The following is a 14,363-nucleotide window of genomic DNA, read 5'->3' on the forward strand; positions in this document are numbered from 1 at the left end:
GGAGCTGATGATGCACTACCCAGTTATGAAATTGCACCTTGAGATGTGAACGAGAGAGCAAAATTACGTTCTACTATTACGACTTTCAAGAGTAAGTTTAAAGACGCCCCCCCCCCCCCCCCCCCCCCCCCCCCCCCCCATGGTGAACGAGAGGCTTGTAGAATCGTGACTCTTTCGAGTTTTCAGTTCATTATTCGCCAGTTGGGCAGTAGGGGCTCCTGTGTGCTCTGGTCATAAATGGAAGAAATTAGTCGAAAGATTCGTTCTTTGAACGAGTCGAAAATATCAGAGTCAGTAATAAGAGCCGAATTCCATGACTCATTTATGTGCGGTGAGTGGCCACTGGCCAGTCCTAGCAGCACACATCCTTGTTGCCTACAAACGTGGGGCGGTCTCATTGGTTGAACTATTTTAACTCGTACACGAAACTCCCATGTCATTGTATGGTACAAGAATGCCGTCACTGCACAGGCAGGCAAGCCATACAGTGGAAATACCAGAAATAATCACACAAGGAAATTCATTGATAGGCCTACCCTATGTCTAATGTTCTGTGGTAATAATAAACATATGTTTGACGATGTTCATTCCTTATTAGATATACACAAATAATTTGAGTATTTAAAGAGGAATTGTATTGGTTGGAATTATAAAAAACTAAAACAAACATTCAGAATGGCATATGACCACCACACCAGCAGTGTAGCCACGTTTGCCTACTCAGTTTGATCTCAGGTCTACCCAAAACATTTCCCAGAAATTATTTAATATAAATTGTGTTTTATCTAATCACATTTGAAAATGAACGCATGTGAGATTTATTTTATATTGGTAATTTTTTATAATGTAATTTGCTTCCGACTATTAGTTACATTTTTTTTAATCATACCGTCTTTTACCTCAACAACCTCACGTGGCTAAACTTTGTAGCACAATAAGCTAGCAAGCTCTACCATGCTGGCTTACTTGAATTGACTTACCAACTAAGGTAATTTAGTAGTTCTATCAATGACAAACCAATGTCGATCGCTAGGTTTAAAAAAAAAAGATGTCTGGAGGAAAAGGGAGAAAATATACTTCACAAGTTTTTGTGCTGCTGGGATGATGTATATTAAATTACACTGCAATGGATAGACATTCTGAATTATGAGCCCCGGCTTGCCCTGCTCTGGCTGATGTAAACCCTGTCGTGCTGCCTAACCAATGACTGTGGTGTGTATGGTGGCACTTCAGGAGGTGAGTCAAGGCTTCTTCAGAAAATACATTTTTATTTGTAAAAATAATGCAATATCTGTGCAAGCGACTAGGCCTACTGATGTCCTGTTCAGTTTGAGAGGTAGAGGACTTAGATTAGGACTGGAGGTAATCTTGCTACTGCTATAATTTATTTTAATAAAATCAATATGTTTTGTTTCCTAATGAAACTATTTGTCAGAGTTACTGACCTTTTACAATAAGCTATATTCAGTAATTTACATAACTTACATTATTATGAAGCGGCAGCAGCGCATGGGTGTTGGGTAGGTTCATTCAAGAAGGCCTAATTAATTTATACCGTTTTTGATGTGACTTTAGGCTAATAACAAGAGGGCTTTGTGTTGGAGCCTATTTCTTCCTATTCAAGAAAAAACAGGTAGGCCTGCCTGTTTGTTTGACAGACGAAAGTGTAGTCTACTATCCATTGTCAACCAATTCCTTCAGTCACCATGTACTCCTTAAATATCTGTGTCATTGAAGAGCTTGGTGTGTTAAGTTAACACCAGGGCTCGAATTGAGGGGGTATGCGAGGGTATTGTGGCTTTTGTTAAAGAAAATGGCTAAAAGCAAAAGACCTGATTCATATAAAGCGATCTACATATAACAACGCTTTAGTCCGCAAAGCTTTATGCTAGAAACAAGCTGTAAAATGCAGGGGGAAGACGTGACTCCGATTCACGTGGGATGTCTTTGGTTTGTCTCTATGACATTGAGGCTGCGCTACAACGTTCTATACCTGAGGAGACAAAAAAAAAGACTTTGCTTCGCTATCAATTGACGTTCGACATTTCAACAGGCTATTAAACAACATACTAATTCTAAATCAGTCAGAAGCAAGCCAGGTAGCCTAAGAAGGAACAACAATGAATTATTTAGACTGTATTATGATTTCAAAGCTATAGCCTGCCTATACATTTTGCATTTAGGCTGTATACAAAAAAAGGATTCCTTACTATTGAATAATAAAACAAAATGTCTTTATTCTACAGTGCAGTCATTTTAACAGTACCTTTTGAATTCACTTTTAGAAACATGAGTTTGGCCAGTCTTTGGTTTGAGGATCATGCAGTGAGCTATGCATGCCTAGTTTGTTCATTTAGAATACTGTAGCAGATGCTCTTGTATTCCCATGCCCTAATCACAGACAACACAAAACAATTTTGTAACAACAATGTCATGGAATAAAATAGAATAAATAAGAAAATGATTTCCCAAATGAAAAAAGTTACAAGTGCATATCGCTTTTTCTTGAATTCATTCACGATCAGTTGCTTCAGTTGTAACTGGTTCTGTTGCACTACATTTCTACAATTGATCGATAACTTTAGCACTGTTCCTATCATCCTTTTTAACAATACCCTGAATAGAAATGAAAACGTCTCCGGTGCTGCAGCATGCGCTCATTTGTTGTCATGCTCTGTTGTGGTGTTAAAAAAGATTCTGCTTGTCTCCAGTCGTGTAGAATTACATGAAATGCATTTGTAAAAGGCATGTTTATCTCAGCCCGAAAATAAGAGATTCATGCAGTGTTTTTATTATAATGTATACCTTTTCACCCCTACCATTGTGTGCGGTGGTCTGCGAATCCACAACCTAATACTTATAAAATGAAGAACAGTTTCTTATAACTGCATATCTAAGGCTCTGGCCTGTCCTAGGATTGAGGGTAAATGGTAGGCATGTTCTCTGCTATCCACTTGATGTTTTAATAATTATTGTGGGTATAGGGGTTGGTCACTTGTTTTTTTTTACATTCAGGGATGGTCGGGTAATATATTTTACTGAGGGGAGGGACTTTCATTTTCATTTAAGAGAAGTCCGATTTTTCTCCATTTATCCCTCATAAATAACATACAGTCCCTTACACCTTCTCAGTAGCTGTGCGTGTAACAGTGTCTGGTATGTTTGACACATGGTGAATGAAGGTGATCCACAGGGTCCAGTGCCCTCTCTTTCTCAGACATAGGCGTCCTGGCCGTAGGAAGTGGCAGCCTGACTCCGTGATGGTGCAACTCCAGAGTACACTCTGCCCCTGGGCTGGTATGGGTAAGGTCTGAGGAAGGGAAAGAAGAGAGGAAGAATGGGTGAGGACACACATAGATGTGGATCAGGAAGGATACAGACACACACATACATACACACAGTATCCACTGAACTCACTGTTTCTCAGACGTGCCCAGTTTGCAGGCACATGTCAAACATGACCCTCCAGTGAGAGCAAGAACAGCCGAGCACCAGCCAATGTAGAGGCCCTCTCCGAGTTCATACCTGCAACACACAGTATGTCCTACAGTAAATCAAGTTCATAAACAGGCTTTGGAAGTGAGACTGCTCTTCTGTCTAAAATACAGCGGAGGGCAGCAGTGTGCTACTAGCCTCATTACTGCAGTTGGAATAGGCCAACAGTCTCCTCTCACTTACTTTATCCCGGGATAGAATGGGTTAAAAAAGTCCTGGGTGATGTTGAAAGCATACCAAGACACTGAGATCATTGTGCACAGGCCTGAGAGAGAAATTGCGAGAGAGCGAGAAGTTAATTGTGCACAAATTGAGATTTGGCAGTTATAACACATAGAAACAGTAATTATAGTAAACTTGAGCATGCCCAGTTACCTTGAAGAAAGAAAAGAACACCACCAACGCCAACTATTCTACCCTTTAGAACCATGTCCTCTCCGGCAGCTTTAGAACACTGTACCCCGACCAGGGTGACGACGAGCCCGATTGATCCAAAAACGACCGCTGCAATCATCAATGCTCGAGACGCCTGGATGTATCCTGCTTAAAAATAAAGACAAATTGTACAATCAAGATTTAATAGGGCTATTTTTTTTAAATATATATATACTGTAATAATAAATACAATGATTATCAAATTGGTTTCACATGTGATTTGTACAGAATCATATTGAGTAATGCACATTTTAATTGCCACACTTGAAACTAATAATTATGATAAATATTTAAGGATATGATGTATTGTATTTGTTGAGTAGGGAAGGTCAATTGTCACAATCAAATACCAGAATTGTGTAGTATAGAATAATTTATTTGGCAGATTTTTATCTTAACCAATTACATCTTGGTTCAACCTAAATTGATTGATTATTTATGTCGTTCTTGGATAATCATATGTTTAACCACAAATTAAAAAGGTCAAAGTATTGCCTATGGGCCTTTACATATTCGTTTAACTACAACAAAACAATATCAAACATCACAGGCAATAAATCGATTTACTCTTCAAACATTGTTGCTTAATTTCTCTATTGCAATTGTTAAAAAAAAATTATTGACAAAGATTCCTATTATCTTGTGGTGCACTTGCCGTTCAGGGCCAGTAGAGAGGGGAACTCGCGGCAGTTGTGGACACCAGTTGAGTCCGTGGCACAGGACATCCATAGGTTCTCATAGATGTTCGAGGTAATGATGACGTTCCCGTCATCCGTTGAAACCTTCCAGTAACGGTTCGGTATAGCTATCCCCACCATCACCCATCCTATGAACCCAAGCAGCAAGCAAACAACCTCCAGTATAGGATCCATTTAGATTTTCAAGTAATTGGTGTAAATAAAAACAGAAGGAGAAAGAAAAGAGAGAAAAAAATAGGATATCCTATCGTTAGTAAAATATAAAATATAAGAATATAGCTCCACAGGATGAAATTCTGTTGAGTGTCTGCTCCCCTTCTTGGTCACGATTGTGTCAGGTTGTCAATGAGCAACAGACATGCTCAGTGATTTATCGTTGCCTACCTGTGTTCTCTCCCACCCCCTCATAAACACACACACACACAGACACACACACACTTGTATTTGCTACATCATGGGGAAACATGTCTGGGATGGTGCCTGACAGGGACAGCACTTTCTCAAATGGTCTAGGGACATGATCCAAACTGATACACGTTTCTTGTGCTTCTGCAATCTTAGAAATTGCTTGAAATATCAAGATATTATCATATTAACCACACCTGACATTTCACATCCTGCTGAGTACTTGTCAGATAATCCACCCTAATGAGGACCAGTGATGTCATTACTATTTGCATTTGCATCACTGTGGTACTGCAGGGGACCAAGCTTCTGGTGTGTCTTTGCATTGCGTTTAATGGTTTACAACATTCTAGAGGTCGACCGATTATGATTTTTCAACGCCGATACCGATTTATTGGAGGACCAAAAAAGCCGATACCGTTTAGTCGGACGATTTTTAAAATGTTATTTGTAATAATGACAATTACAACAATACTGAATTAACACTTATTTTAACTTAACATAATACAGAAATAAAATCAATTTAGCCTCAAATAATGAAACATGTTCAATTTGGTTTAAATAATGCAAAAACAAAGTGTTGGAGAAGAAAGTAAAAGTGCAATATGTAAGAAAGCTAACGTTTCAGTTCCTTGCTCAGAACATGAGAACATATGAAAGCTGGTGGTTCCTTTTAACATGAGTCTTCAATACACCCAGGCAAGAAGTTTTAGGTTGTAGTTATTATAGGACTATTTCCCTCTATACCATTTGTATTTCATTAACCTTTGACTATTGGATGTTCTTATAGGCACTTGTAGGCACTAGTATTGCCAGTGTAACAGTATAGCTTTCGTCCCTCTCCTCGCTCCTCCCTGGGCTCAAACCAGCAACACAACGACAACATCCACCATCGAAGCAGCGTTACCCATGCAGAGTAAGGGGAACAACTACTAGAAGGCTCAGAGCGAGTGACGTTTGAAACGCTATTAGCGTGCGGTAACTAGCTAGCCATTTCACTTCAGTTACAACAGCCTCATCTCGGGAGTTGATAGGCTTGAAGTCATTAACAGCGCAATGCTTGACGCACAATGAAGAGCTGCTGGCAAAACGCACAAAAGTGCTGATTAAATTAATGTTTACACGCCTGCTTCTGCCTACCACCGCTCAGTCAGATACTTAGATACTTGTATGCTTGTATGCTCAGTCTGATTATATGCAACGCAGGACTCGCTAGATAATATCTAGTAATATCATCAACCATGTGTAGTTAACTAGTGATTATGATTGATTGTTTTTTATAAGATAAGTTTAATGCTAGCTAGCAATTTACCTTGGCTTACTGCATTCGCGTAACAGGCAGTCTCCTTGTGGAGTGCAACGAGAGAGAGGCAGGTTGTTATTGCGTTGGACTAGTTAACTGTAAGGTTGCAAGATTGGTTTCCCCGAGCTGACAAGGTGAAAATTTGTCGTTCTGCCCCTGAACAAGGCAGTTAACCCACCGTTCCTAGGCCGTCATTGAAAATAAGAATGTGTTCTTAACTGACTTGCCTAGTTAAATTAAGGTATAACATTTTTTGCCAAATCGGTGCCCAAAAATACAGATTTCCGATTGTTATGAAAACTTGAAATCGGCCCTAATTAATCGGCCATTCCGATTAATCGGTCGACCTCTACAACATTCTCATGTTTTTAAACCCATAGGGGATAGTGGCCTAGAGGTGTGGAGAATGGTTATATATGCGATTTATATTCTGTAATCCTCAATCTGCCTCAGAAGTGAATCTTCCCTAAAGACTGGTACCACAGCTACCATTGTGCAGTTCCTTACTGGCAGTTTGCTTAACAGGGTGGCTGGGTCTTAAATTGGGTCTGCTGGTCTGCTGGAGTTAAATTTGTTGGATTCCAATGTGTCAACCCATCCTATACATCTTTAGGGAAGCTTTCACGCTCTAGCAAACAAAGGGATATGAGGGGTGCTACCCCTGGTGTCCTGGCTAAATTCCCAAGCTGTCCTTCATACCATCATGGTCACCTAATCATCCCCAACTTACAATTGCCTCATTCTTCCCTGTAACTATTCCCCAGGTTGTTGCTGTAAATGAGAATGTGTTCTTAGTCAGTTTGGTTAAATAATCTGGTTAAATAAAAACCCCATGCCACTTCCCTCTAATCACCTCTCCTCTACTTTTTACCCCAGGTCACGCCCCTTCCCTCCACTCCCTAACCACATCTCATCTACTTTTTACCCCAGGTCACGCCACTTCCCTCCACTCCCTAACCACATCTCATCTACTTTTTACCCCAGGTCACGCCACTTCCCTCCACTCCCTAATCACCTCTCCTCTACTTTTTACCCTAGGTCACGCCCCTTCCCTCCACTCCCTAACCACATCTCATCTACTTTTTACCCCAGGTCACGCCCCTTCCCTCCACTCCCTAATCACCTCTCCTCTATTTTTTACCCTAGGTCACGCCCCTTCCCTCCACTCCCTAACCACATCTCATCTACTTTTTACCCCAGGTCACGCCCCTTCCCTCCACACCTATTTCTACTCCCTAATCACCTATCCTCTACCTTTTTTCCCCACACTTCTGTTTCCCTATATAAGCTTCATGTTCATTCCTACCAACCATTTCAGTTCGGTTCAGGTCATGCTGGGTGACGCCATGGCGGCCCGATCCTGCCGCTGTACATGATATGATGAACTAAGTGTCCTTTGTTGTTATACTGTTTGAGGAAATGTAAGTCCTAAATAATATATATATTAGTGATGGGGTAGCGCTTTCACAATATTGTGCCAAAAAAACAGTTCATTGCTCAGAGCTTCATTATCTGTTCACAATGCAAATTATTAACATCTGTTGGTCAACAATAAATAGCACTGATTATCAGAGATGTTCTCTTTCTCCACTGTTTTTAACTCTGTGGCGCAGGGGTAAGTTGTTGGCTTTACTAGCCTTAGTTGTAATGCCAAGTTTCCATCATACTTGCCTTTTTTGCCTTCAAATGTACTATTTTTCAATATGCATTTATGAAATAAGACAGATGCATATACTATACTCAATAAAACAAATGCAGAAAGTGTGGTTTCAAATCGTTTTTTAAAGTGTGCCTTCAATGGGATTCGACACCCTCACATCGCTGAATGTTCCCTACTCTACCCGCTAAGTTTACCTGTAAGGTAAACGTTTTTGTACAAAATCCTACCTATATTTGTAACTACTGTAGGGGTCGGTGTTTGAAAGCAGCTTGGAATCGAAGAGGGCACTGGAATCATGTTGAAATCAGTGGGATTTCACATTTTGCAACACACGGTTTGAAAAAATCACTTAATCAAACTAAGCTTTGGATCATTGATACTTCTGATCAAGTGATACAGGTTCAAATTGAGCTGCTTAGCGATTTTTGAAGCCGGCCTCAGAGCTCCTGTATCAAATCTAACACCACTAATATATATTCCGTTGCCCTACGTTATCTTTTTGATGTTCATGTCCTCAGTTTGGTCATTCTAATTGCTCCTTTGTTTATCCTGGCAGTCTCCTCAGTTATATGTTAAGCCTTTTCCACATAGTCACCTGGCACTACTTTGTCATGTCTACACCTTTTCAATGTGCGGGGCGGCAGGGTAGCTAGTGTGCTTCTAATGTTTCCCTTTTGTATGTCCCTTCCAGACCAGCACATCCTTGATATCCATATCGTATCTCAAGGCCTTACATGCCACAACTCCTAACACATCTTGCCTACCTATAAGCTCCAACTCCTAAACTCCATCCAAACCCTCCCCCCATGTGCTGTTCCTTCCTGTGTTCAAGTGGGTGTAATAAATACCCCTATTCCTGCTCCGTTCCTGCTCCATGGTGGCAGCAACAGTCCTGAACCTAGTTTACAATCCATGGTGGCAGCAACAGTCCTGAACCTAGTTAACAATCCATGGTGGCAGCAACAGTCCTGAACCTAGCTTACAATCCATGGTGGCAGCAACAGTCTTGAACCTAGTTTACAATCCATGGTGGCAGCAACAGTCCTGAACCTAGAGTACAATCCATGGTGGCAGCAACAGCCCTGAACCTAGTTTACAATCCATGGTGGCAGCAACATTCCTGAACCTAGCTTACAATCCATGGTGGCAGCAACAGTCTTGAACCTAGTTTACAATCTATGGTGGCAGCAACAGTTCTGAACCTAGTTTACAGTCCATGGTGGCAGCAACAGTCCTGAACCTAGCTTACAATCCATGGTGGCAGCAACAGTCCTGAACCTAGTTTACAGTCCATGGTGGCAGCAACAGTCCTGAACCTAGTTTAAAATCCATGGTGGCAGCAACAATCCTGAACCTAGCTTACAATCCATGGTGGCAGCAACAGTCCTGAACCTAGCTTACAATCCATGGTGTCAGCAACAGACCTGAACCTAGTTTACAGTCCATGGTGGCAGCAACAGTCCTGAACCTAGCTTACAATCCATGGTGGTAGTAACAGTCCTGAACCTAGTTAACAATCCATGGTGGCAGCAACAGTCCTGAACCTAGCCTACAATCCATGGTGGCAGCAACAGTCCTGAACCTAGTTTGCAGTCCATGGTGGCAGCAACAGTGCTGAACCTGGCTTAAAATCCATGGTGTCAGCAACAGTAGTGAACCTAGTTTACAGTCTGTCCTAGCCCTATTCCTTTTCTTCACCTTCCAAAGGCACAACCATCAATTTTTGGGCTAAAGAATTAGTATCCACTTCCTAACAGTGCATTTATTGTTCAGGCAAATGCTGAAGGAAACACATGAGTAAGAGTGCTAAACAATATTGAACTATTGTTCAGAGACCTATGACCTTTTCCATGAACTGCTGGTTTGGGAGTCTCAGCTTAAGAGACTGAAACAAACGTGAGTATTGTCAAGCTGTGCTGAGTGATAATTGGCACTGAGTTATAATTGCTATAAAATAACAAAAACCAGAAATACCTTATTTACATAAGTATTCAGACCCTTTGCTATGACACTCAAAATTGAGCTCAGGTGCATCCTGTTTCCATTGATCATCCTTGAGATGTTTCTACAACTTGATTGGAGTCCACTTGTGGTACATTTAATTAATTGGACATGATTTGGAAAGGCACACACCTGTCTATATAAGGTCCCACAGTTGACATTGCATATCGGAGCAAAAGCCAAGCCATGAGGTCGAAGGAATTGTCCGTAGAGCTCCGAGACAGGATTGGGTCGAGGAACAGATCTGGGGAAGGGTACCAAAAAATGTCTGCAGCATTGAAGGTCCCCAAGAACACAGTGGCCTCCATCATTCTTAAATGCAAGAAGTTTGGAACCAACTAGACTCTTCCTAGAACTGTCCGCCCAGCCAAACTGAGCAATCGGGGGAGAGGAGCCTTGGTCAGGGAGGTGACCATGACCCTAATGGTCACTCTGACAGAGCTCCTCTGTGGCGATGGGAGAACCTTCCAGAAGGACAAACATCTCTGCAGCATTCCACCAATCAGGCCTTTATGGTAGAGTGGCCAGACGGAAGCCAATCCTCAGTAAAAGGCATATGACAGCCCTTTTGGAGATGCCAAAAGGCACCTAACGGACTCTCAGACCATGAGAAACAAGATTCTCTGGTCTGATGAATTCAAGATTGAACTCTTTGGCCTGAATGCCAAGCGGCACGTCTGGAGAAAACCTGGCACTATCCCTACAGTGAAGCATGGTGGTGGAAGCATCATGCTTTGGGGATGTTTTTTTAGAGGCAGGGACTGGAAGACTAGTCAGGATCGAGGGAAAGATGAACGGAGCAAAGTACAGAGTTCCTTAATGAAAACCTGCTGCAGAGTGCTCAGAACCTCAGACTGGGGCGAAGGTTTACCTTCTAACACAGTTTTAGTCATTATTTTTGTAAGGGGGCCACTTTGGGTTGAGACAATCCCTCAGAGGGCCGCACAGATCTTTAATTTGACCAGTCAATATTATTGTCAGCAAAAAATGTAACAAGTGCTTTCAGAATATCCTCTCCTTGTGTTTGTCCCTGAAGGGGCAGTGAACATAAAAGTTCCTCTATGGACGACTCGTTTTGAGGGAAGCGGACCCACACACATCAGTGCTTTCGTCAAGTGCAATACTAAACCACGGCACCACGGATATGTCAGTAATCAGTTGCCTACCGATGTCCTCGTCAGATGCTTACCGATGTCCTCGCCAGATGCTTACCGATGTCCTCGCCAGATGTCTTCTATGCGTCTTGTTATGGTCGAGTCTGAGAGTTGCCGTCCCTTAATTTGCTTTAAGATAGCTTCCTTGTTTTGTGAACTCAGCAAACAATATTTCAGCTGAGGCCAAAAAACATTATTTGACAATCTCCGCGTCTGTGGAGGCCTTCTTGTTTCTTGTGAGTATCCAAGCAATGTCATATGTTGCCTCTCGTTTTCTCTGCAACAGTGCAACCTGTCCATCATTTGTTGTTGTTCTTTGAGCTGTCCTTTGAGTTGCACTATTTTGCTGTTTCTGAGGTTGCTTGGTGGCTGATATGTTTTGTCAAAGTGGCATGGTGTGACTGGAAATGTTGCTCTAAATTTGTTTGTTGAAAACAATTGACTGTCTTCTGGCAAAAAAGACAAAGTGAGCTAGTCCCGGGCAGGTAACCTAGCAGTTAGAGCGTTGGGCCAGTAACCGAAAGGTTGCTGGATTGAATCCCAGGGCTGACAAGGTAAAAATCTGTCGTTCTGCCCCTGAACAAGGCAGTTATCCCACTATCGACCAGTAGGCTGTCATTGTAAATAAGAATATGTTCTTAACTGACTTTCCTAGTTAAATAAAGGTACAAAAAAATAATTGTCTGTCCATTTCTTTTGGAACTTTGTGTTCTTCTTGAATGGACCGTATCCTTGTCTTAGCCACCGTAGCCACGTTAGCTACGTTAGCTAGCAGCATTTCCCCGCCACCATCTCCCTGATTTTCCTGGTTCTCCGGTGGTTGTTCATTCATAGCTGTCACGTTGTTCTCCAGCTCTTCCCCCTCATTTTCATTGTCAATAGATTTCTGTTTCTCTTTTTACAAAGAAATCAATCCATGTCTACCCGACTGCAAAATTAGCTAGTAGTAAACTGATATGTGTCGGTCACTGTAGCTGAGCAGTTACGTTCTATTCCGGCAGATGTTCTATTCCGGCAGATGTTCTATTTTGGCAGATGTTCTATTCCGGCAGATGTTCTATTTTGGCAGATGTTCTATTCCGGCAGATGTTCTATTTCGGCAGATGTTCTATTTCAGCAGATGTTCTATTTCGGCCTTTCTGTCCAACAGCTGCGCTATACTGTCATCTATCGGCTGTCCAGGGAACAATATATATATTCAATGAAGTGATTCTGGCCTGCAATAAACACATTGAATTGAAATTGTATCATTGTTATGTATTATGGATGGAAAATAGGAAAATCACCGCGGGCCACACAATAAGTACCACTGTTCTAACAGGACAACAACCCTAAGCACACAGCCAAGACAATGGAAGAGTGGCTTCAGGACAAGTCTTTGAATGTCCTTGAGTGGCCCAGCTAGAATCCGGACTTGAACCCGGCTGAACATCTCCGGAGAGACCTGAAAATAGCTGTGTAGCAATGCTCCCCATCCAACCTGACAGAGCTCAAGAGGATCTGCAGAGAAGAATGGGAGAAACTCCCCAAATACAGGTGTGCCAAGCTTGTAGCTTCATACCCAAGAAGACTCAAGGCTGTAATCGCTGCCAAAGTTGCTTCAACAAAGTACTAATTAAAGGGGTCTGAATACTTATGTAAATGTGATATTTTAGTTTCAAATTTTGAATACATTTGCAAAATTTCTAAAAACCTGTTTTTGCTTTGCCATTCTTGGGTATTGTGTGTAGATTGATGAGGAAAAAAAACAATATATTCAATTTTAGAATAAGGCTGTAACATTGCAAAATGTGGAAAAAGTCAAGGGATCTGAATACTTTCTAAATGCTCTGTATATATTTATATTCTAGACTCTGACATTGCTCATTGTAATGTTTCTTAATTCCTGTCTTTTTATTTTGGGGATTTGCGTGTATTGTTTGTATTGTGAGATATTACTGCACTGTTGGAACATAAGCATTTATCTACACCTACAATAACATTGATACTCTTAAATGGTTATTTAGAACCAGACGTTGGACTGTGTGATAGGCGAGCCTTGCAATGGACATATTTGGGCAATTTTAATTGACACGGAGTATGCATGTCCATCAAACAAGTGACTCTGTCACAGCAGTCATGGTGGGTAAGTTTAATGTCCTTTCTGCTCTGGCTAGGTAGCAAGCTGATTTATTGATCACCCAGTTAGATCTGGAGTTTTAATAGAAGCACGACAGAAAGTAGAAAATAAATAATTTCTTTCTCTTTTTACATTGGTAGCATTCGTGTAAAGCCCTATCTAAACCATTTACAATGGTCGGTCCACACTCCCCAGACTGCCATCCAGTCCCAGTTACTGTAGGTGGGATACACACAGGCCTCAGTCATACAGTGCCTTGCAAAATGATTCATCCCCCTTGGTGTTTTTCCTATTTTGTTGCTTTACAACCTGAAATTTAAATGGATTTTTATTTGGATTTCATGTAACGGACATACACAAAATAGTCCAAATTCGTGAGGAAAAAAAAAACTTGTTTCAAAAAAGTATTTAAAAATACAGAAAAATGGTGCGTGCATATATATTCACCCCCTTTGCTTTGAAGCCCCTAAATAAGATCTGGTGCAACCAATTACCTTCAGAAGTCACATAATTAGTTAGATTGCACACAGGTGGACTTTATTTAAGTGTCATATGATCTATCACATGATCTCAGTATAGATACACCTGTTCTGAAAGGCCCCAGAGTCTGCAACACCACTAAGCAAGGGACACCATGAAGACCAAGGAGCTCTCCAAACAGGTCAGGGACAAAGTTGTGGAGAAGTACAGATCAGGGTTGGGTTATAAAAAAATATCAGAAACTTTGAACATCCCACGGGGCACCATTAAATCCATTATTAAAAATGGAAATAATATGGCACCACAACAAACCTGCCAAGAGTGGGCCGCCCACCAAAACTCATGGACCAGGCAAGGAGGGCATTAATCAGAGAGGCAACAAAGAGACCAAAGATAACCCTGAATAAGTTGCAAAGCTCCACTGGGGAGATTGGAGCATCTGTCCATAGGACCACTTTAAGCCCTATACTTCACAGAGCTGGGCTTTAGGGAAGAGCGGCCAGAAAAAAGCCATTGCTTAAAGAAAAAATAAGCAAACACGTTTGGAGTTTGCCAACTCCCCAAACATATGGAAGAAGGTACTCTGGACAGATGAGACTAAAATTGAGCTTTT

At 41.4% G+C, this 14,363-nt stretch overlaps 1 protein-coding gene across 1 annotated transcript; it reads right to left on the reverse strand.

Moving 5' to 3' along the window:
• Positions 1 to 2,217: 2,217 nt before the first annotated feature.
• LOC139417160 (claudin-15-like) lies at positions 2,218 to 4,972 on the reverse strand. The gene is made up of 5 exons (XM_071166400.1): positions 4,586 to 4,972; positions 3,871 to 4,035; positions 3,679 to 3,760; positions 3,418 to 3,525; positions 2,218 to 3,310 (listed from the first exon to the last, which is right to left on the reverse strand). The coding sequence occupies exons 1-5, from the start codon at positions 4,800 to 4,802 to the stop codon at positions 3,214 to 3,216; spliced, it is 669 nt and encodes a 222-aa protein (XP_071022501.1). The 5' UTR covers positions 4,803 to 4,972; the 3' UTR covers positions 2,218 to 3,213.
• Positions 4,973 to 14,363: the final 9,391 nt, after the last annotated feature.

The sequence above is a fragment of the Oncorhynchus clarkii genome, chromosome 9 (genome assembly GCF_045791955.1).
Source record: "Oncorhynchus clarkii lewisi isolate Uvic-CL-2024 chromosome 9, UVic_Ocla_1.0, whole genome shotgun sequence".
In the NCBI taxonomy this organism is placed as follows: domain Eukaryota; kingdom Metazoa; phylum Chordata; class Actinopteri; order Salmoniformes; family Salmonidae; genus Oncorhynchus; species Oncorhynchus clarkii.

Bases quoted from the DNA above. Each gene is read 5' to 3' on its own strand.
- LOC139417160 (XM_071166400.1), bottom strand. From the start codon at position 4,802: ATGGATCCTATACTGGAGGTTGTTTGCTTGCTGCTTGGGTTCATAGGA. The intron at 3,761-3,870 runs GTAACTGGGCAT...TTTCTCTCTCAG, and splicing joins TGTTCTTTTCTTTCTTCAAG to GCCTGTGCACAATGATCTCA. The intron at 3,311-3,417 runs GTGAGTTCAGTG...TCCCTTCCTCAG, and splicing joins CTGGGCACGTCTGAGAAACA to ACCTTACCCATACCAGCCCA.